General features: G+C 39.0%; 1 protein-coding gene across 1 annotated transcript in view; it reads right to left on the bottom strand.

The window, feature by feature from the left end:
• Positions 1–24,531, bottom strand: part of smchd1 (structural maintenance of chromosomes flexible hinge domain containing 1) — a 162,307-nt gene that overhangs the window by 122,128 nt on the left and 15,648 nt on the right. Inside the window, exons 10-14 of the mRNA XM_020529185.2 lie at positions 18,158–18,368; positions 17,111–17,228; positions 16,467–16,650; positions 14,563–14,760; positions 11,051–11,164 (exon numbers count right to left, since the gene is read on the bottom strand). Of these exons, the coding sequence (XP_020384774.2) occupies positions 11,051–11,164; positions 14,563–14,760; positions 16,467–16,650; positions 17,111–17,228; positions 18,158–18,368 (825 nt within the window). The remainder of the gene's footprint in view (positions 1–11,050; positions 11,165–14,562; positions 14,761–16,466; positions 16,651–17,110; positions 17,229–18,157; positions 18,369–24,531) is intronic.

Below are 24,531 nucleotides of genomic sequence, written 5' to 3'. Positions count from 1 at the left end.
TGCTGTGTTCATCCAGCCCTGCACCTTGTTGTCTCGGATTCTCCAGCATCTGCAGTTCCTACTATCTTTGGTTTGAGCATTAGCCTGATGTGACAGTCACAGCTGAAAAGTTATCCATCTCGTCTAATCTTTGAATGCTGCCAATCAACTAACAGGACAAAGGAAACTCTCATCCTAAATGCTGGGTCTTAATCACAGTTGAAAGATCAAGCTACAGAATCTCAACCAGTCTGCAAAACTAAAAACTGGAGGCTAACTATTCACCTGCGATCATCAGTGCTACTAGTAATCTTTGGACATGCGCTGTTGCAAATGCTTCTCACATTCAGTAATTGTAGGGGTGACCCGTACCTGTCCATACAAGGTGACCTGTAACCGCTTACATCCATGTTTAAAAGACTAAACAAAATGGGGCAGCCCGCTCTAACATTTAAAGTGAAACATAATAGTATCTTGGAACAGAGCTACCCAAGGTCATACAAAGGCCCTGTAACTCATCATGCGAGAGAGTTTTAATAAGAGGATACCTAAGAACAGACAAATGACTGTAGTCTCATTAATGAAAGGATGTTATCCCACTAAAGACACAGAAATAGGGGTGTAAATCTTAGCTCGTGATCTCATCAGATTACCTCCCTAACCAGCTGCAAAGAAAAACACAGCTAAAGATATTTTGTGGTAACTAGCTTTTTACCTACAGTATTAAAAAACAGCCTCTCTGGTTAAAGAATATTCAGATTATCACAGAAGTAAGTTTTAGAATATAATTGGGGCGGCACGGTGGCTCAGTGGTTAGCACTGCTGCCTCACAGCACCAGGGATCTGGGTTCGATTCTACCATTGAGCGACTGTCTGTGTGGAGTTTGCACATTCTTCCCGTGTCTGCGTGGTTCCTCCGGGTGCTCCGGTTTCCTCCCACACGCCAAAGATGAGCAGGCTAGGTGAATTGGCCATGCTAAATTGCCCGTAGTGTTCAGGAATGTGTAGATTAGGTGGGTTAGAGGGCTAGGTGGGATGTTCTGAGGGTCAGTGTGGACTTGTTGGGCCGAAGGGTCTGTTTCCACACTGTAGGAATTCTATGATTCTATGATTTAATACAAGCAGTAGGGGAAAAAACATTTAAACCCAGAAGCCAAAACTAATTAGCTTTAGGACACGGTTTAGCTTATGCCCTGAACAAGATAGATTGGTCCAACTCATTAGGTACAAAGTGCTAGCAGTAAAAGTAACTGTATAAAAACTTTGCACTTTATAACTAACCTCAACAAGAATTAATCATGTAGCAATTAGTTGAAAGTAACTGTCTTTGGTTTTTTCCTTTAACATATATTCAGGATGGTGGGAAATATAAAAGGAATGATTAAATTTGATAAAGGCAACACACATAATATGAATAACAGAATTCAAACGGCCCTTAGAGATAAAGTCTCGGACAGACCAGGAGGACTATAACTAATAACTTTTGGAATGCGATTTAATAGGATGCATAGAATGATGCCAAGGCCCAGCAATTACAATGACTAGTAAACATCATGAGATCGTGAGAACCTAGGGCTGTGCTTAGGAATGCGCACCATTGATTAGGTGTCCCATGGGATTGGGTGTTTGGATTATGGGGAAGGACATTGATGACGTTGTACTTGATTACTGTAACACAAAAAGAAGTGTATAAAATGCTGCACTTTGTAAAATCAGGTGTGTCATTGACCTCCCTTCCTATTTGGGGAAGATTCTTTGGCCCTGTCTCTGCATCAACAGGTTTCCGTTTGAATAAACATCTTCCACTTGCCTAAATCCTACATGCCTCCTGAGTTTTTGTTGCCAGTCGGAGAATACACTCCTACTACAGTAATCAAAAAACTCATCCTATTAATTCAAGAGAGCCTGGTAAAACTGCCTCCTTTTAAAACAGGAAAAAGGATTAGAGAAAGATATTCACAACTGAAAGGCTCCCTTTTAAATCAAACTTTGTGCAATCAACCAGGTCACAAAGCAGAGGGTGTCAATTTATCCCTCCTCACCCAGGAAAGTGCCACCTAATAGAGGCAGAAAATAAGTCTACCTTAAGTGCAGGCTTGTTAGTACAGAAATGGTACCATCAAAAATTCCATACCCTCACGGACTAACCAGACATACCTGAAATTCGAAAGACTTAAACAGGTTGCATTCCACCAAGTGCACTTCAGACTGAAGCCACATATGAAAGACTGAAATAATTCCCCTTGAAAAGGTTGAAAATTCTATTTCCCTCCCAATTAGAATAAGCTTCAAGAAACAGTATATGGCTGAATCAAAACAGCCAGCCACATTGGCTAACGATTCTGCACTGATCCACATATGCCAGTTCAAGAAGAAACAAGTCCCTAGTCACCCCTACAAGGAAGGTGGGGGAGGGAATAATAGCAGGAAAGTGGTAGGAAAGTGAATATCCATGGGAAATACAGAAACACCAGGAGGCCTCTTTAGGGCAAAATGAGTAGTAGTACCGAGATGAAAGATGAGGCCAAGCTGGGCCAACTACTGGAGGCTCGGAAAAAAACACAATTAGATTTAATCAGGGCTTATACACACTGAATGACAGCCAGAGCATAGCAGACCAGGTTATGGCTCTGACTGCAGCTGCAAATCCTGTAAAGATTCAGCTAATTGCATGGATAAGGTTAGTCAAATCTGAGATTTACTACGATTTTATGTCTTAAGGACTGGTGGCACATTTCCCAAGGATAAAGTGAGCAGGACTGTGGTGGTAGAGGGGCACTGGGACCAGCCAAATTCTACAGCTAGGTATCTTCCCACCAGAGAATGCAGCAAGCACCAAGATTATGGTAAAAGGTATTGAAGGACAGTTCCAGATGCACCGCATGCACCTGGAATTCAACATGGTTTCAGGACCACTGATTGTAGGAGACATACCTAGTGTGCTTGTGGATGGTACTGAACATGCTCCATAAGTGACTTAGCAGGATAAAGGTAATAGCATCCCTAATGGTCTCCAAGAGGCTGTGAGGTCAATGAGAATGAATAGCTGCAGGTGAAAGTGCCTGCAATTTTCCCTGACTGTGGTCACATGGTCGATGGCAAGACAAGTGCAGTTAACGCAGGCTGACGTGACACAACACACAAGATCTTACAATCTGGCTACCTGAAACCTCTCAAGATTCTAGAAACCACCATGGAGCAATATGCAGAACTTCTTTGGTAGCAGGCTATCAAGCTGAGCCATATTTTAAAAATCACGAGCTCAGGCTGCTCCTACTGAAGCTGAGGCAGAAGCTGTCCTTGAATGCCACAATGTTAAAAATGAGATCCCGATGAAGAAATGGAGACCCTTCCCAACCCTCAAGCCCGCAAAAAGAAGTGGGCGGTGATCCACCAGGCACTGATGCTGCTAAAATTCCGTGGGGAAATATTAATGCTACTGCACAAAATGTTTATGCCCGTATGCAAAATGCAAGCCCACATCAACTAGATCTTTACTGGTCACATTTCTACAAGGTTATAGTAAGGTTTTGTAGAACGCCACCAGGTTGTCCAAAAATCCCAACCTGCAAGAGACTTGCACCCATGATTCCCATGACATTTTTTGGGGGATCAAAGTGTTATAGAGTCATAGTAATATACAGCACAGAAACAGACCCTTCAGTTCAACTCGTCCATGCTGACCAGGTATCCTATATAAATCTAGTCCCATTTGCCAGCATTTGGCCCATAGCTCTCTAAACCCTTCCTATTCATATGCCCATCCAGATGCCTTTTAAATGTTGTAATCGTACCAGCCCCTACCACTTCCTCTGCAGCTCATTCCATATGTGCACTACCCTCTGCATGAAGGAGTTGCCCCTTAGGACTCTTTTATATCTTTTCCCCTCTCACCTTAAACGTATCTCCTCTGTGTTTTGGGCTCCCCCACCCCAGTGAAAAGACCTTGCCTATTTACCCTATCCATGCCCCTCATGATTTTATAAACCTCTATAAGGTCACCTCTCAGCCCCCAACCCTCCAGGGAAAATAGCCCCAACCTATTCTGCCTCTCCCTATAGCTCAAACCCTACAACCCTAGCATAAGGCTCATAAATCTTTTCTGAACATTTTCTAGTTTCACAACATCCTATAAGCAGGGAGACCAGAATTGCATGCAGTACTCCAAAAGTCACCAGTGTCCTGTACAGCCGCAACATGACCTCCCAAAAGAAAAAGGGGGGTGCGGGGGGAGCTACCAGTACATCCTTATGATTGTGGACATTATTATACCATTTGCCAGAGGCTGTTCCCTTGACAATCATATCTGGCAAGATAACGGTGAGGGAATTGACTCAATTCTACATCAAGGATGGTATGTTCATTGAGATCCTGTCAGACCAGGGCTGAAGCTTTAATAACATTCCAGCAAATCATGGTACACTGGCATGACCTAGCGGAAGTCTTCACTCAGTCACAAGGGACGTTAGAATGGTATTACCACATCCTAAAAACAAAGAACACTATATACTAGTATTTCCCACGATGGTATCAAGGATTAAATTTTCTTCGGTTCATCAATAAGGACTCACCCAGGCAGTCCACTAGTTTAAATTTATTTGATTTTGTTTACGGGCACCAAGAGCAAGAGCCTCTGAAACTAATCAAGGAGAGGTTTTAAGAGAGGAGACAGCCTTGTGGCATCATTGCTGGATTATTAATCCAGAAACCCAGGTAATGTTCTGGGGACCAGCAATACCATCATTCCATGTATGAATGAAAAAAAAACACACATTAGACCACGCAAGACTTCAGACAGTGACTCCCTCTATTTGGCCTAAGAACAGTTGAAAATCTCCCAAACTGTGATGAAACAAAAAAAAAATAGACAAACACACCAGGAGCCAACCTCTCAAGCAAGAGACTTAATATAGCTAGAAATAATTGGTGAACCCTTAAAGGCATGGTGCAATGCCTTGTATGGAGTAGCAAAGCAGCACAGGGGAGAGTGAGTAATCTGGTCGAGACTCTGGAACGGGGTAAAAAGCAAAACATCTGCCATGTCAACATGATAAAGAAATACCATAGCTCAGAAGGGAATAACAGGCAGTGGTCAGTCCTATTGCCACCAACCTAATGGACGAGGTTAGCAGCAGGAATTAATTGGAGGGAGATGTTGGCGAAGCTTATATTGAATCCCCCACTATCCAACTAATCTATACAGAAACACTAGCAAACAAAGTCTTTTTATTTGCTTACCTAGGTGCAGAGCAAATACTGCATGTAAAATGTGTATGCAGAGATAATACGGTCACGGAAGAGGCTTCTTGCCTACAGCAACAATCCTATCAGCAAAGCCCAGAAAAGATGGCCCAGGTTCAGGAGGAGATTAACTAAATGCTGCAGCACCAACTAATAGAGCCTGGCAGCAGGAGCTGGAGCTCTGGGGTTGCTTTCCTACCCAAGCCGGACAACTGCACAAGGCTCTGCATTCATGACTCAAAAGTTAATGCAGTGACCACATCTGCATTCGATTCCCTCATCCAAATTGTTGATATATATTGTGATAAGCTGATGCCGAAGCATTGGTTCCAGCAGCACCTCTAGTGTCAACAACTTCCACTACAAAACAACACATTTATTCTGACTGCTTTTTGTCTGCTAGTTTATTCCCAATCCATGGGAATATATTACCACAAATCTCATCTTTGATTTTGCACAATAACCTCTCACATTGCTTTCCAAAAATCTAAATACACAACATCCACTGGTTCTCACTCATCTATTCTACTAGTTGTGTGTCTTCATAAAACTCCAGTAGGTTTGTCAAACACGATTTCCCCTTTCATAAACCTACAGAAACCATACAGAACTGTTGTGCTTTTTCTAAAAAATTCTTGTTATCACATCCTTTATTAGCAACTGTAGCATTTTCCTAACTGTTGATGATAGGCAGACCAGTCACCTCTTTTAGCACCCCAGAATGGAGATTACCATTCATGGGGGTTTATCAGCTTTTAATTTCTCTTTCAATTTATGTTTTTATTCACCAGTTTTCTTCAATTCCTCCTGCCCAAAGGACTCAAGAAGCTGTGTCTCTTCCGAAGAATGATGACAAGCTGTTGTTTTATTGCCCTGCCATTGCTTTGCTCTTGACAATTTTACTGGTTTAGATTTTAAGGGGTTGAATCCTTTTCTTTTTGCACACTTATAGAAGCTCTAATACTCAGTTTTTATGTTCCTTGAAAGTTTACTTTCATACTCTATTTTGTCCCTCTCAGTCAACCTTTGCTACTGCATTGTTTAATTCTAAACTGCTCCCAGTCCTTAAACTTGCCACTTTTTCTAGCAACTTTACATATCTCCTCTTTGATTTTAATACTATTCATAATTTCTTGTTAGCCATGGTTGCGCCACTTTTCCTACTGTGCTCATTTGCCCAAAAGGAACATAACTACTTCTACTAATACACTCATTCCTTTAGTATTAGCCATTATATATCCACAGCCATGCTTTTTAACGAAATTGTCCAGTTTATCAGATCCAACTCACCCGTCATATCTTAATAGTTTCCCTTTGTTTAGATTAACGTTCAATTTGTAAAGATTGAGAATCCAAAAAAGTACTATGTTTTGTTTTAGCTATTAATTCCAAACGCAATTTTTAAATAGAAAACTGTAAATAGCAAATAACTGCAGGCTTAAAAAAAAAGTGGGACTGAAGGAATACAACATTTAAAGGTGTCAGAGAAACTACAAAGTCAACTTGACTGCAATCTCTTGCGATGACAAAGGTAACGAAGGCTGAAGACCTCCTTCTAAGAGTCCTCCTAACATGCATAGGAGAGTTACTTGTGTTGCAGACAAGAATTCTCTAACTTTGAGGGCTGTAGGTCAGTAAACAAAGGACTCTCCCTCTCACCTTGAATACTGGAATTCGATCATTGTCAAAAGGCATCAAGACTGATTGTGAAGTTACTGTTATCCCACCAATGTCCGTGCTACCTCTAGCCTTCACAGTGCTGTAGCAGCTCATGACAGAAGTTGACAAGATGGTTGCCTGGAGCTTTTTTTAAAGCTGACATAAGATGGCCGAAAGGAATTGGCAGCTAAATACAGCAGATGTTCACAGTCAGACTTGTGGTCTCCATAGAAAGATACTGGATAAGATTCTTCATTGGAAGAAACATCAGGGAAGTTAATTAGGTTTCTGTAAACAGGTAGTTCTAAACATAAGAATTTTAATAAGGGACATTTTTGACGGGCCTTGGTTAGCCACAGTCCCAAGCTTGTTATTTATCGAAACGTAGGAAAAGTCCCACTCTACGGTATTCTGAACTTCTTAGTTCATTGTACAATTGGAAATGCAAACTACAAATTAGTGTGTAAAGATTAGTTGCATTCTTTGAGCAAATGCTTATATGCAGTAAAATTTGCTTGCTGCATCATTAGGGAAGATAAAGCAACAAATTATGTATACAGACAATCACTAGGAGAGCAAAGGAGGTTGTAAAGCATGGAGAGATACACAATTGCAGCTCAAATGCAGATTCTTACATCCAAAGATTACAAAATACAGAGTGAAGCTGTGGTTATGTCCCCTAATTATTTGTAGATTCTAAAAAAGTTCATTAATGAGTTAATGAATTGGTAAAGTTGTAAAGTGATTGAATTTCATCCTCAGTGAAATTTGAATAGGTGCTTTCTATTAAGAAAATTAGTAATAGAAAGTGTTTAGGAATAGAACAGTAAAGATTTATTTAAAAGTGAACCTTTAGTTTAAAATTTACTTACAGCATGCAAATAGCCGGTGTTGTAATAATTGCAAATGCACGGCAGAAGGCGGAAATGAGAACGGGGCTATCCCAATCTCCGTGTGTCACAGAATTGTAGTAACTTTACATTAGAACTGATTTTAAAGACTTTACAACAATTAGTAGAAGTTAATATCCTTCCTAATCTTCCACACTATATTTAGAAGAGAATTTGGAAGAGTTCTCAGTGATAAATATTTAGATTATTGGCAAATAATGCAGTGTAGCCGGCAAATATTTCAGATGGTGTGTTAATGTCAGAAGCATTGTAAGATCCCAAAGACAGATGATGGAAGTTTCTGACAAACATGAGATTATGAGGGGACCTAGTGCTGTCCATAGAGCTGTTCGCTGGGGATAGTTAGAGTGACATTGACCTCTCCTCTGATCTGAGCTATGTTAAAGGAGGCAACTGAGCATTATGGGATAGCCAGATATGAAGTGTTCTCTGGCCTCTCTCATTTGTGATAAAGGCTCTAAATAAAGATTGCTTCTACTGCTGAATATAGAACTTAAGACTCCTCTTTGATAGTTCTCCCTACAAGAGTAATGGCCACACTGTTCAAATATCAGCTCTTTGCTGACAATTCATTCGTATACATTTTAAAATTTTTATATTTTTGCACTTGGCTCATTTCTAAACTGTGTGCTTGTGTTGCATTACTAATTGTTATGCTTTGTAATTAATAAACTCACTTTTATTTATGCAAGAAACCCTAGTGCAGGGGTAGGGAACCTTTTTACATTGGAAGACCACATTTTATTTAACCAAGATCCTATTTAGTGCATGCTGAGAATTTAACATATACAAGAAAATGTCATATTTTTGTCAAAATATTTACCAACTTTAATTAAAGCCTGCTATATGAGGACTTTAAACAAAATACAAGTTCAAGTTCAGCAAAGACGCGTGTTTGTTTGGCAAAGTTGACAACAGAACTAATAAGTGAAAAACTTAGACAACAAACCATTTAATACTATGATTGCTTATTGCGAGATAGGAATCAGATACTCAACATCATTGGTTCCAACATCATTGATTGTAGCTTTAATTGGTCCTCCAGGTGAATATCCATCATGAGATCTCAAGTGCGTTTTAATTGGTGTCACATATGAAAATGTTGATTCAAACAGTAGGTTCTGCCAAAACAAGACAACATTCGACGAGCACGTTGACAAAGATGTGGGTATTCAATGGCACTTTTCCATATTTCAATGGGATCCTTTTTAGTGTCAAATAGAGACTTCAGAATATTATCTTGAGAGCTCAATCAATTCCATCTGTAAGCCATCAGGTGCTTTGGAGACATCAACCAGATGTGGTTGAAAAGCTAGTTTCAGTGAGAGATCATGTTTCTCAAAATCTGCAAACCTTTCATTGTGTTCTTCGATCAGGGAGTCGAGAATAGCTACGTATTCTGTTATGTCGCATTTCTTTAATGATCTGTGTGTATCCTGCCGCATTTCTGCAGAAATCCGCTTTTGACAATTCACATGGTTCATTCAGTTCCTCAAAAAATCTTGATTTGTTTTTACAAAGACAAAAGTTTTACAAGTATTTGTCCTTGTTACAACCAGCACACTTTAGAATGATAAGGCAGATCCACACTGAAGGATTCATCATGAAGCATGTTGCGAAAGTGGCAATGCCATGATGCATTTGCGAATGTAGTTTACAATACCTATAACTTTATGCAATGTGTCACTTAAAACAGTAGATTTGGCACAGAGATTCTGTTCATGCAAAAAACAAAGGAAATCAAAGTATCTGGATCTGGCAATTCCTTTGTAGTAATGCAACAAATCCTTCATGTTTTCCTCTCATGGAAGGTGCACTGTGTGCGCATACACTTACTAAATTATATAAATTCAGTTTCGCTTCACGGCATTTTTCTTTGAAGATAGTAAAGGATGTCAATTCCATGTGTCCTCACCGTAAGGGTACCCAAAGCCAGAAACTCCTCATGGTAATGAAAATCCAGTTATAACACTAATAAAAAATAACACCTGTGTTGAGTCAGTAATGTCAGTGGATTCATCCAAGGCAATGTCTTCGCTTTGGCATACTGTATGAAGTCGTTCTGTTACATTGAGGACTAATTCATGTTGCTCATCAGTTATGGTCCTTCTCACCTGCGATAGATGGCTTACCTCTTCTTCCAAGTATATGTGCTTCAGCGACGTCAGTCCCTTGGCCTGACATTGTTTTAAATACTTGCTGCTGTTGCTGTTTTCGATCTTTCATTTTCTTAAGTGCAGACTTTTGGTATTCTCCTTCCAGTTTAGCATATTTGTGGTACTTATGAGTTGCAAAATGCTCATATGTGTTGTATTTCTTCACTGTTATAATTATGGCGTCGCAGCACAAACACATCATTTTATCTTTCACAGCAACTACGTAATACTGCAATTCCCATTCTTCACTGAATACTTTGTTCTCTTCCTTTAATGTTCTTTTAGTTTTTGACATGACTGGGTTACTAGTAAAAATTTTAAAAATGGTACACAGATTTAAAAAGGCGGATTTAGTATTTGCAGACAAATAGGCAGAAGGCCACAACCAGCACCCCAAAAGGCCGCAGGTTCCCCACCCCTGCCCTAGCGAAATTGGCTCCTTTTAAAACATTTGCTTATTTGGGTGTGGGAGATAGATATCCCCAAGAGAAGGAATCCTTTTTAAGTTAACCTTGTTGTAACCACTGAAGGCACAGGTAAATATCAATCCAGAGCCAGCTTATCTTTCCTCACCTGGGAACTTAATCATTTTGGGTACCTCATCTGGAGCCACAAATTGCAGAACCTTGCACCTGTTCTGATCATAACAATGCTGACTGACCTTTTGAGTGTTCCCAATATATTTATGTTGGTTTAGAGCATTTAATGAAACTTCAGGAGAAGAGATCCTGTTTTTCAGTGAACTACACTGTTCAGCCAAATCCATCTGGAGAATAATGCACAATAAATGCTGGCCCAGCCATCGTACCAGGACTCCATGAATGAAAAGAAAACATTATTGGCACTATGTCAGAGCTACCATTACCATAGCAAATGCAATGGCGGCACAAGAGATTGAAATTTCACAAATGAGATTTTCTCAGGTCTTTTTATAACCATTACTGATTACCACTCATACGCAACAATCCTAAATATTTTTGTATATTCTAAATATATTGTATACTTTCAAGAATTAAGCAAGGTAATAAAAGGTTAAGTACAAAAATAAATGGATATGGTTAACAGAAAATTTGACAGTGGGGCTTTATTGGTAGCATTACTAACCACAGCTACTTGTACTTCTCCTCCAGTAGAATACACATCGCCTTCATGGTCGCCATAAAGAAGGAAACGAACTATGCGTCCATAAATTATTGGCATTGTTTTGATAGTTTTAACCTGGAAATACAGACAGACATTCTTTAAGATTGTGTCTTACAAATTAATTCTACAGACGGAAATGAAGACTCAAAGCATTTTCAGCATACGATTGCACATAATGACATGAATTTCATTTAGAAGCACGTTGACACGGTCCAAAAAAAATCTTGCTATATTTGTGCAATGGATTTACTCAGTTTGAACCTGACATCAAGTAAAATGGATCTTCACACACCTAACAATAGTGATATCATCAAGCAGAGTGAGCAGGCAGTTTATTGAAGGATAAAATAAATGATTGGGGCATACACAAGACTAAGCATCGAAAAACATATTTTTAACCATAATAGTGAAATGTGACCTATCCCAAATATCAAATTAGTTTTTCAGAGTCAGGAGGATTGTTCAGTAGCAACAGAACTCAGAACACCAAAGAAAACTGATTTGATTCAATAAGGATTACTTTCAAGTGATTTTACTTGGGAACACAGGAAGAGGACCAGCCATTCAGTCACTCAAGCCTGTTCGACAAATGAGATATAGTCGTAGAGATGTACAGCACCTAAACAGACCCTTCGGTCCAATTTGTCCATGCCAAACATATATCCTAAATTAATCGAGTCCCATTTGCCAGCATTTAGCCTGTATCCCTCTAAACCCTTCCTGTTTACATACCCATCCAGAAGCCTTTTAAATGTTGTAATCGTACCAGCCTCTACCACTCCCTTTGACAGTTCATTCCATACACGCACCACCCTCCGCATGAAGAAGTTAACCCCTCAAGTCCCTTTTAAATCTTCCCCCTACCTCTTACCTTAAACCTATGCCCTCTAGTTTTGGACTCCCCTACCCTGGGGCAAGACTGACTATTCACCCTATCCATGCCTGTGATTTTATAAACCTCTACAACGTCACCCCTCAGCCTGTGACACTCCAGAAAAAATATCCTGTCTATTCAGCCTCTCCCTATAGCTCAAACCTTCCAACCTTAGCAACACCTGTGTAAACTTGAAAAGGTTCAGAAAAGATTTAACAACATCCGTCCTTTAGCAGGGAGACCAGAATTGCACGCAGTATTCCAAAAGCGGCCTAAGCAATGTCCTGTACAGCCGCAACATGACTTCCCAACTCCTATACTCAATGTACTGATCAATAAAGGTAAGCATACCAAATGCCTTCACTACCCTGTCTACCAGCGACTCTGCTTTCAAGGAATCATGAGATCTGTGGCCTGACTTCATGTATTTGCCTTTGGCTCTTATCCCTTTTCTAAACAAAATTTCTGACGTTTAAAATTAACAACTGATCTAGGATCCACTGCTGCTTTCAGAGTGTGTTCCAAACTGTGTGTCTAGAAGTGCTTCCTAATATCTCATGTGGACAGTCTTGCTCTAATTCTGACTATGCTCCCTATTTCTAGAATTCCAAACCAGTGGAAATAGTATATCTTTATCTATTCTGTCTTTTCCTGTTAATATCTTGAATACTTCAATCAGATCACTCCCTTAACCTTCTAATTTCTAGAGAAAACAGGCCTAATTTGTATAAGCTCTCTTCAATTTAACCCCCGAAGTTAGGTATCATTCTTGAAATCCTATGTTGCATTCCCTCTGTGGCTAATATATTCTTGCTAAGGTATGATGCCCAGATTTGTTCACAGAAGTAGTAGGGTCTAATCAGGGTTTTGTATAGCTGCAGAATAACTTCTGCGCCTCGTACTCTGGTTCTCTAGATATAAAGGACAGCAGTTCACAAGTTTTCTTGATTATTTTCCACACCTGTTTGTGACATTTTAAAGATCTACGCACCTGAACCACCAAGTCTCTTTGGACATCCATTGTATTTAATTTCATACTATCCAGAAAGAACCCTGATTTATCCTTATTCGGTCCAAAATTGATAACCTTCAGAAGATTGAGGGGGGGATCTTATAGAAACATATAGAATTATGAAGGGAATAGATAAGATAGAAGTAGAGAGGATGTTTCCACTGGCAGGTGAAGCTAGGACAATAGAGCATAGCCTCAAGATTAGAGGGAGCAGATTTAGGACTGAATTGAGAAGGAATTTCTTCACCCAGAGGGTTGTTAATCTATGGAATTCCTTGCCCAGTGAAGTAGTTGATGCTACTTCAGTAAACGTCTTTAAAGAAAAGGTAGATTTTTTTTGAACAATAAAGGAATTAAGGGTTATGGTGAGAACGCGGGTAAGTGGATCTGAGTCCACGAAAAGATCAGCCATGATCTTATTGAATGGCGGAGCAGGCTCAAAGGGCCAGACGGCCTACTCTTGCTCCTAGTTCTTATGTTCTTAACCTTATCCTTGTTTACATTGTACTCCATCTGCAGTTTTATCCACTCATTCACTCTATCAATACATCGTTGTAATTTCAGGCTATCTACACTGTCTACAATGGCAGCTAAGTTTGTGTCATCAGCAAATTTGGATATATGACTTTCTACTCCACTATCCAAATTAACAGATAATGTAAATAATTGAGGCTGTAACAAAGATCAGGACTTCAGGGATTCAGGAATAGCAATGCTGTTGGATGTCAAGGAGAAACAGAAAATTAATCTAATTTTATAGATTACTGCTGGAATTTGATGAATATCAGTCATTATATTCTCTTGGTTTATAGGCTATTTAGAATGTTTTCAAAATAAAAGCTCAAAAGTGAGTCACTAAAATTTTTAAGCTCAACTTTTTTTCAAGCCTCCACTTTCCTTTCAACCAATTCCTCCTTCATCCCAAAGCTTTTGTTTTTTTTTTGGCATTATATTTCCAGATACAGGTTCCTACTTGACAATTCACTTTTAAATGTTCAACCAAGGTAAGCAGGATCTCAGATGTAAATCTCCTTTAAACCCACATCTTTCCAACACCTAGCACATACTCCCAAACCGGGTCCCACTGGATAATGGTAAGCATCAACTCCAACTCAATTTTGCCTTCATCACTGATAATTAGCCAACACAACTGCAACCACTACAACTGAAATGAGGGATACAAGTGTGCACAGTTAAACATCTTTCTACGTAAATCAAACTGCACAGTCAAGCTTTTATAGAATTAAGAGAAACTCAAATGTTGCTATTGTTCTTCAGAACACCCACTAAGATGCACTTATGAATAGTCAAAAGACAGCACCAAGAGCAAAATTGTCAAAAGAAGCCTGGAATTGGTCAATTATTGGGTCCTCCTAATAAAAATATCTGGAGTCAAAAACAAAAGAAAGCACAAGTTGACTAACCAGACATCATCAAGCATTTTTTTGCGCTGAGGATATGGAAACACCCATTATCAAAGGCACTTTAGAGTTCGGCAATCCAGAGACAAAAGGAAGATCATTTAGCTGGCTAATTTCCATGTATAGTATCAATACTAATATTAATATTCAATGCGCAGAAACTTACCAAGTCTCCTGCTTTGAAGGTCTTGCCATCCCACTCAATACCAGCATATAAAGCCCAAGGACTCTGCATTCTTTTAGATGGTAGATCACTTCTTGTGATTGTCCCTTTATAACAACTGAACTTTATTTGTTTGTCATATTTCTCATGGCATTCTTTAAGCCACATTGCAAACTCTCTGTCTATCTTCATTCTTTGCTCCTGAAAGAGGATTTTATATCACAAATATTACTCATATCAGAATGAAAATGTACAAAGACTGTGAATTAGAAATTACCACCAGTACTAGGCATGATAGAATAGCCTTAGGACACAAAAATTGTTTGATAATACCAAACTTTGGAGGTTACTAGGAGAAAAAGGTTCAAAAACTGGCCTTTAAATGTTGTGTAAAAATTGAAGGTTTGCACAACAGATTTTAAAATTATGAAAGTTATTAGAACAATAAATATTGCACTTTGACACTACTGGTTAGTAGAATTAAAATACGAGAGACGGACCCAGGACGGCATGTTCAAGAATAATGGAGAAATTAGATGAGATATTTTTGCAGCATTCTTATTCTTGTACAGAAGTAGAGATCTCCATCACAGAACAGAAGGCAGAATTTAGGGGCAAAGATACATCTTAAATACCACTTCTAAAATACCATTATATTGGAACTAGGTGCTGGCAAAATATCTGTCAGCCTCCAAAGCACAGGTTGGAGGAAAAAAAAAGCAAAAAGGTTGAGGGGGTAACAATATACTATAAATATCTGGTAAAAGTTTCTATACTTAACTAGCTCTTTGGAGCATCCTCTTACATTGCATTGCTGCACCAAGTCTTCATTAATCCTGGACCATTTTTTCAAATGTTTAGAGTGAATAAATAAGTAGCTTCTCTTGACATCAAATATGTCATTGCTCAATGCTCAATGCTCTGCACTCCTCCAGAAATTTTCTTTTAGAATCAGAATCCCTACAGTGTGGAAACAGGCCCTTCGGCTCAACAAGTCCACACCGACACAAAGAGCATCCCACCCAGACCTATCCCCCTAATCCACACATCCCTGAACACTATGGGCAATTTAGCATGGCCAATCCACCTAACCTGCACATCTTTGGACTGTGGGAAGAAACCGGAGCACCCAGAAGAAACCCATGCAGACCTGGGGAGAACGTGCAAACTCCACAAAGACAGTCGCCCGAGGGTGGAATCGAACCTGGGTTCCTGGCACTGTGAGGCAGCAGTGCTAACCACTGAGCCAATGTGCCACCCAAGCAATTTACTAAGATTACATCTCTTATCATGGCAAACTTTTGCCCAAAGTAAACTATTTTAGCTTGCACACAGCAACTCCATGAAACTCTATTTAATAATCCTTCAAACTAAATGGGCTGTGGATAAATTTAATTTCTTGTATCAAATGATTGATTACCCTGGACAGGGATTGCATTCCCAAGCCAGAGAGGACAGGACTCACAGCTTCTCCTACTGCGATATGAAACTGACTACAGTCAGCTTGCGCATAATTTGGCAGATCTATTGGCTTCGTCAGAGGTGCAGTAAAAAAAAAAACCCCACACAGCCACATAGTAGTTACCACTAGAGTTCCAGCAAAGTAACATCAGAAAGCAGAACCAGATGTGAGGAATTTCGTGGTCAATAAATTTTGGAAATCTTTATCTAAACATACATAGTTTCATAGCCAGAAGGTGTGGGATTTGGATTAAATGGATTGCACATGGCCTTTGCTAAAAAGGGCACTTGAGATGAAAAATATATTACTTATCAATTTAATACTGCTTGATCTTAATGCAATTAAGAAACAGCAGACAGCATGTTCTTCCATAACGAATTAAAACAATTAAACTATTCATAATTTTGTTTTCCTGATTAATTATACACAAATTAGATTTCCATACCTGGCCATTCACAACACGTGTGAAAAGTGTGTTCTTATCCTTCAACTTCAGTTCCAAGTCCATAAATGTCAACTTGTTAGTGCTGACCTGAAATTTATCATTGGTAAAAAGCACCCCCGAGATCCTGTTGAAACATTCCAGTGCCACCAGTCCTCTTTTCTTAGGGGGTGCACAAAACTCAAAACTAGAAAAATAAACATCAAACAGCACTTCAGTAACTGTAACATGCAGAATGTTCTTCCTAACATTGTACTATTTTGCTATTTCATCAGAAGGCTGTAATTAAGATATTTTGATGCTGTGAAGCTATTTGAACCATAACGAGCAATTTGAAACTTCAGTTAGTGAGTGTGCAGATAAACAGTAGATTTAGAAACAGAAGACATACAGACCCTACTGTAAACAGCAACAGAGATGTCAAAGAATGCGAGAGAAATTACTCGTAAGGACGTGTGATTCTAAGGCATAACAGAATTGGCTGTGATGACCTTACATCACCCAAATCTCTTATGAAACTAATGAGTAAGCTCAAAGAAAGGGCTGCACAATCACACTTCAGTAAAATTATTAAGGCAGGAAAAGAAAAGAACAGGCACAAAAGAAATCTGCAAAACAAATAAATGAAATAATTTGCTTAATCTTACTCTTCCACTGTGGTGTAAGGAATCAATCTTCCATTCCAAAAGCATTCAAATATGGGTCTTTTGCCTCTGGCTCCTTTATCAACAGAATAACAGTCTTCCTCATCATCTTCAATAGTATCTTAAAACAGACAAAAATGGAAAATATTTAAAAGATTCAAAATATTAGTTGTAGTACTGTAATTCTTTTTCCTGTCATTCTCCTGCTGCTACTAATATTCTAATGTACTTGTTACAAAAGTTACTTATAGGTTGAACAAATTTAATGTACATTTGCAGTTAGAAAAAACACAATTCACTTATGAATCCAAGAGTTTATAATTAGGTTCAACACTCAAAATGACAGATAAGCATTTTTGCAACTTCACGAAAAGAAGAAATGTCAATATCATGAGTGTTTACAACAATCTTTAACATGGCTAAGGACAGAATGGGTGCTGTCCACTAATTTGGATTTCTCTACGCTGATCATTCACAAATGTCTAATCATTTCAGTATACTCAAGAACTGTCAACAGATTTTTGGTATCAAAGGAATCAAGGATATGGAGATAGACAGGAATGGGATCAGTGTGAATAGTGAAATGGGCTTCATGGGCCAATTTGGGAGTGAGTTAGCTCAATTGACTGGATGGCTTGTTTGCAATGCAGAGTGACACCAACAGTGAAGCTCTACTTCTCAATTTCAACCAATGTCTGAGGCTGCATGACCTCCAGCTTAAACTTACTATCAGTCATCTCCTTCTAATGAAAGAGCAGCCCTATGCTCCTGCAGAACTTTCTCTTTACGTACTCCTAATTATAATCTTATAAAACTTAAGTTATAACATAAGTTCAGTATGCCTTACTTTGAGTGGTTAAAGTGAAGTTCTGCAATGGTAAAAGGAGAATTGTTGACTGTATACTGGTGGTCTCAGATTTTGAGATTAATATCACAAGAAACAAATTAGCATTGTACACTTGTACCACAGATGCTGAGAACAGAACTCAGATGGTCGTGGTGGAAGTTGGAAAAAGACAATAAAATGCCAAACGTCAGAAGTATGCTTACTGAATGTACAGCTAACGTCTTCAGGATAGGTTTCTTTGTCGTACAGGAATGGATGATACCGTATTACTCCTTCAACAACACCTTCTCCTTCTACATGCGCTTTAAATTCAAAGCAGTCTGCAGCTGTGTTGATGAAGAGTGTCTGCATGTCATCTTTTATTTCCCTTAAATTCACAATCTTAGGGACTTTTCCCTTCTCAAACATTGAGATCTAACACAAAGACATGAAAAAAACATTAAAATGAAACCACGCCAATAATTAAGCAAGTCACATCATCTGATCTGCATATAACAGAACAAGTCCATTTAATATACACAGTTCTTTACTACAACTTTCCTTAATTTTAAAATATTTAATTAGAGATATTGGGGATAAATCAGGAGAATAAGGGGAAGCCCTTTAAAATTTACGAAGCTGCAACTGACTGAATGACCTACCAGTCAATTTCACTCTCAGAGCCAAAAACTAGCAGAGTGGAGAGTGTTGAAAAAAAATGTATTTAGTTTGTTTGGGTACAACTTATTGCTGATATCAGCATTTGCTTTTATTGGTCTTCCTATAATAAATATAGTTCTAATCACAATTATGGTGCAGGATGAAACCAAAGTACAAAGTTTTCATATCTTCAAGGGAAAACAATCAAAATAGGTGAGTACTCAAACATCTGGTAACAAATGACTGATATTCCCCATTTGATTAAAAAGACAAGACAAATCCAACCAAGATACTGTAAAAATTGAACTTTTTACAATTAGATTTTCATTTTAACTAAACTAACATTCCGACTAAAGCAGTTTCTAAAAGTTATAGTGATGATGTTGCATTATCAGGATCTGTTTTAAAACTACTGATTCTAAAGAAATACAACAAATTCTGAGAGAGAAGGCAGAGCCCGTGTTCCCTATCCCTACCAATGACATAGCGTAAAGAGTAATGAGTTCCTGCAGAAAACTTTCAGGGAATTTGGAAAAAGATTGGCAAGACCGCAAAAGAAGTAATTTCCAGATCAGTCTTGGTGCCATCTACTCCCGAGTACCGACATTGGTGGATAAAGCAGATTAACGCAGGTGTGAGAGTGTGCACATGTGCATGTGGGCAGGTGGAAGAAGGAGATTGAGACAAAGGAAGGTGGAAAAATTTAAGAGAATGTCACATTTGGCAAATTTGATTTAAGATGTTGGAGAGGCAACCAGGAATAATGGAAGCAATGCTTCTGATGTGGTCTACCTGGACTTAGCAGGGATTTGATAAGGTCCGTCATGGCATTCTGATTAAGAAAGGAGGAGCCCATGGGACCCAAGGCACATTGGATCCAAAATTGGCAGAGAAGCAGAAGGCAGATAGTGACAGAAGAGGCAGGCTTCTGTGACTGGAATTCTGTTTCCATTGGGATTCTGCAAGATTTGATTTTGGGCCCCAATCTGAATGTGATGCACATTAATGACTTGGACTTAAATGTACTGGGTATAATCAAGAAGTCGACTGACAACACAAGAATTTATGCAGTGGTAAACAGAAAGTAGGATAGTCATAACTGCAATGGAATCGTCAGCTGAGCAGAGCAATGGGAAATGAAATTCAGCCCAGAGAACAGAGGGGTTTAGGAGCAGTAACAAACAAGGCAAGGGATTACACAGTGAATGGTAGGACCATGGCAAATACTGAAGATAAAAACAGACTTTGGACATGCATGTCCAGAGATCTTTGAAGGAAGATCATATTGGTAGGGTGGTTAAGGCAGCATCTGGAATACTTACCTTTATTAGCGGAGACACAGAATACAAGAGCAAGAAGGTTATGCTGGTTAGGATACAACTGGCGTAGTGTGTGTAGTTCTGTTCACAATATAGGCTGTATGTGATTGTACTAGAGAAGATGGAGGAGATTTATCAGGATGCTGCCTAGGCTGAAGGGTGTAAGCTATGAGGAAAGATTGGATTGGCTGGGATGTTTTCCTTGGAGCAGTGAAGGTTGAGAAGGGATTTGACAGAGGTGTACAACTGAGGGGCACAGATAGGGTGGACAGGAAAACAGTAGAGGGGTCAATAACCAGGAAGCATAGATTTAAGGTAAGAGATAGAAGGTGTTATGAACAGAGGTCGATCCCTCTCCGCAACTCCAATAACTGAAACTGAAGCACCCAGAGAAGCTTGCCCTGCCTCAATCTGTTAAAGGAAGTCTGAACAGTGGTATAACCTGACTCTCATCTCCCAATGTTATAAATGGGAGGTTAAATGAAATGAACTCTTGACAGTCACTCTATTATCAAGTAACAATTTATTTATCTAACAGTGAACAAATTAACAGAACTAACAAACCGAACAACTACCCCCTTAACTACCAACTATTCCCGAATAAAACAAATTCTAATGGGATGCTGTTCCAATAAACACAAGTTCCACTTATATAAACCAAATTAATAAATAAAAACTTAAAACTTAATCTCCTGCAATTACAGCCAGGATGCGTCTTCTGGAACGCTCCGCGCCCTCTCTGCTGATGCTCAGTCCGGAATGCCTTTCCCTGAATTCTTGTGTCATGGATATTAGCTAAGAGTGCTGCTGTACCTTTAGTCAGACAATGGTTTTCTGAGTGCTTAGCGAATTCTGAGAGCCGGTGATTTCTCTTTAGAGCTTCTGGTTAACTTTAACAGATGACAGTTGCTCACATCAATTTGCAAATACCCTCTTCTTTTATACCCTTGATGATCTATCATTTTTTTTCAATAGGATTGGTCCTAGGTTGTCAAAACCATCAGATTTAAATTTAAATGGTTTTAGTCTCTAAGTGCCTTGTTTAAATTAGTTGGCTGATATTCAAACTGGTTACCTTAATAACAAAACAAAACTACAGCCTGGGTTGCTAACCATACAGCCTTTTGATACAAATGTTTCAATTTCAGGAACTTTGTGCCTGCTGCTACTTGCAGACAATTTTTTAAATCTCCAAGCCTAGAAAAAACACCATCTTTTTAAAGGGGCCATGCATTCTTCCCCACCATCACTTTACAAACAAATTCTGAAGTCCTGCTTTCCAATCCACAAGTACTCTACCCAACTTTGTGACAAGGGCTACAAGGGAAGTTGAGGAGAATTGTTTCACCTAGAGGGTGCTGGGAGTCTGGAACCCATTGCCTGGAAGGGTGGTTGTGTCAGAATCTCGTGTAACATTTGAGCAGTACTTAGACATTTCACATGCATTGCCATTGCCTCCAAGGCTATGGGAAAAGAACTGGAAAATGGAATTTGCAGAGTCAGATCTTGTTAACCCATTTAGACATAATAGGCCAAGGGCCTCTTGTGCTGTAAACATCAGACTGCACAGAAAGGGACTGGCTCTGGAGAACGCAAGGCCTGCACAGGCTAAATAAGTTGCACCTAAACAGGTAATGTTCTGCTGAAGAGTTTGCTGGTATTGAGAGATAAAGTCAAATTGTCAGAAGCCTAGGAAACATAATTCGGAACAATAAACAAGGGCATAAAGGGTTGGAAGAAACATACAGCAGGAGTCTAAGAAACATTAATGTATTAGATGTAATAAGACTTTAGGAAATGCAATACATTCTAAATTAAGTTATTGGAAATTGTACATAAAATTTGATAAAGTACAGTGCAAATATAACCATATTGGAATAAGATGCTGCAACAATAAAGGCTGGATGGGATACTAAATATCCCAAGATATCATGTGTTCAGGAACGGAATGAAGAGGGTTGCTCATAATGATCGAAAATATTACAGCATCGGAAGAGAGATAATGCTCTAGAGGGGCCGTGGACTGAATCTATTTGGCTAGAATTAAAAAGAACAGAAATATCATTACACTAATAAGTATAAGGGGAAGACAGCAGCTCTGTCTAATGTCACCAGACTAGTAACCTAGAGGCTTAATTTAATGCTCTGAGAACAAGTGTTCACATCCCACCACGGAATTTAATTTGCATTAATAAATCCAGAATTGAAAGCTTGTCCCAGCAATGGAAAATGCAAAACTATATTTGAATGTCATAAAAGTTCATCCTGTTCATTGAGGAAATCTGCTGTCCTTATCCTGTCTGGTACATATGACTCCAGACCCACAGCAGTGTAGCTGAAAAACAATTTCTTGATCACAATGGGTTCCAGCCCAGCAAGGAAGGACATATTGTTGGATCTGGTTCTGGAGAATGAAGTGGGACAAGTGAATCAAGAATCAGTTGAGGACCATTTAGGGAACAGCAATCATAGAATGAGGTTTAGTTTAGCCACGGAAAAGGAGCAATCTAAAATAAAGATACTAACGTGGTCAGAATGGATCTGTCGTAAGTGAACAGGAATTACAGACTGGTAGGAAAAACCTCGACAGAACAATGCCTTTAAAGAACACATTGTCCAGGTAAAATTGAGGTACATGGCCACAAGCGGAAGAGTTACAGCAAGCCAAGTCTGAGTTTCAAGGATGATAAAAGGGAGAGTTGAAGCAGAAAAAAGTGCATGCGACAGATATCAAGCTGACAATAAAAACAAGAGAGAGAGAGAGTCTGAATATACAATGTTCAGAGAGGAATAAGAAAAAATAAACAAATAAGAGAAACAAAGAAAGGGACCAAAACTGACTCAAGCTGTAACTGACAATAAACATAAAAAGAAATTCATAGGTCCTCTCTATCATATAAACAGTAGAAGTATGGTGAGATGACGGTTGAAGCTGATTAAGGACCAAAAACAGGATCCATACATAGAACATAGAACATTACAGCGCAGTACAGGCCCTTCGGCCCTCGATGTTGCGCCGACCTGTGAAACCAATCTGAAGCCTATCTAACCTACACTATTCCATTATCATCATATGTTTATCCAATGACCATTTAAATGGCCTTAAAGTTGGCGAGTCTACTACTTTTGCAGGCAGGGCATTCCACGCCCTTACTACGCTGAGTAAAGAACCTACCTCTGACATCTGTCCTATATCTATCACCCCGCAATTTAAAGCTACGTCCCCTCGTGCTAGCCATCACCATCCGAGGAAAAAGGCTCCCACTGTCCACCCTATCTAATCCTCTGATCATACATGAAGGTAAAGGCATCGCTGAGATACTAAATTACTGTTTTATTTATCTAACCAAAGAAGGGAATGCTACAGAAGTCAGTCAGAAATGGCAGCAAGCTAAACCAACAAAACAACGACTGTACTTAAAGTTGATCACCTGAACTAAATACGCTGCACCCAAGGATGCGGAGGCAATCAAGGGAGTAAACTATAGAGATACTGGTCCTAATCTTTCAATCCTTCTTGGATACAGAAGTGATGCTACAAAATTGAAGTATTGTAAATATTTAAGCCTTAAACTTTTACGAACAAGGGGAAGTCCACCAACAGAGTTTTTGGTGGGGAAGTTTTTAGAAACGATAATGCAGGAAAAATTAAGTCACTTGTTCAACTGTGGATTAATCATGGAAAGCTAGTACAGTTTTGCTGAAGGTAAATTGTGCTTAATTAATTGGAGTTTTTTTAATGACTTAACAAAGCCAGCTGATTTTGTATATATAGACTTCAAAGGTTTTGGTAAAATGTTACATAATAGTCTTGCAACAAAATAATATCTGGAAAATGGACTTCCTGAGGTGTTTTTGCAGGCATCCTAACATGCGTGGTCCCTTTCTGTGCTGTAACCATTCTATGATTCTATGAATTGATTTTACTTAATGTCCTTGACATTCTAGATTCAGAAATTCTTCCAAGACTGACTCTGCTCTCTTCATAATCAAAAATTAGCAAACACTGACTTAATATAGGCTTTTAATATGAAGTAATAGGCTAATTTAAAAAAATCTACCTACTTGTTTGAAATAAAAATAAATGCCATTGAAGCAAAATGCGGTCAAAAATGTGGCCGAAGACGTGATTGGAAAAATTAAGAATGACAGGTTTTAAATGTGCTATTCAACTATGAAAATGAAGTCACAATAGTTTTTTTGCAATGAACCTATAAAATATTTTTCTGTCAAGTTAATAAGCATCCAAACACCTCACCTCATTCCAGACTTTTATGTAAATCCCCCTCATCACATTTCAACCTTCCTTCAGTTCTAAAGAGTCATTTTCAACTAGAAATATTAACCTCGTTTCACTGCATTTAAATGCTGCCAGATTTACATAGAAATATAGAAGATAGGAGCAGGAGGAGATTTGGCCTTTTGAACCTGCTCCACCATTCATCACGATCATGGCTTATCGTCCAACTCGGTAGCCTAATCCTGCTTCCTCCCCATAACATTTGATCCCATTTGCCCCAAGTGCTATATCTAGCTGCCTCTTGAATACATTCAATGTTTTTGCATCAACTACTTCCTGTGGTAATGAATTCCACAGGCTCACCACTCTTTGGGTGAAG

Source organism: Rhincodon typus, chromosome 4 (assembly GCF_021869965.1).
Source record: "Rhincodon typus isolate 14 chromosome 4, sRhiTyp1.1, whole genome shotgun sequence".
Lineage (NCBI taxonomy): Eukaryota > Metazoa > Chordata > Chondrichthyes > Orectolobiformes > Rhincodontidae > Rhincodon > Rhincodon typus.
This window is presented reverse-complemented; position numbering and strand designations above follow the sequence as displayed.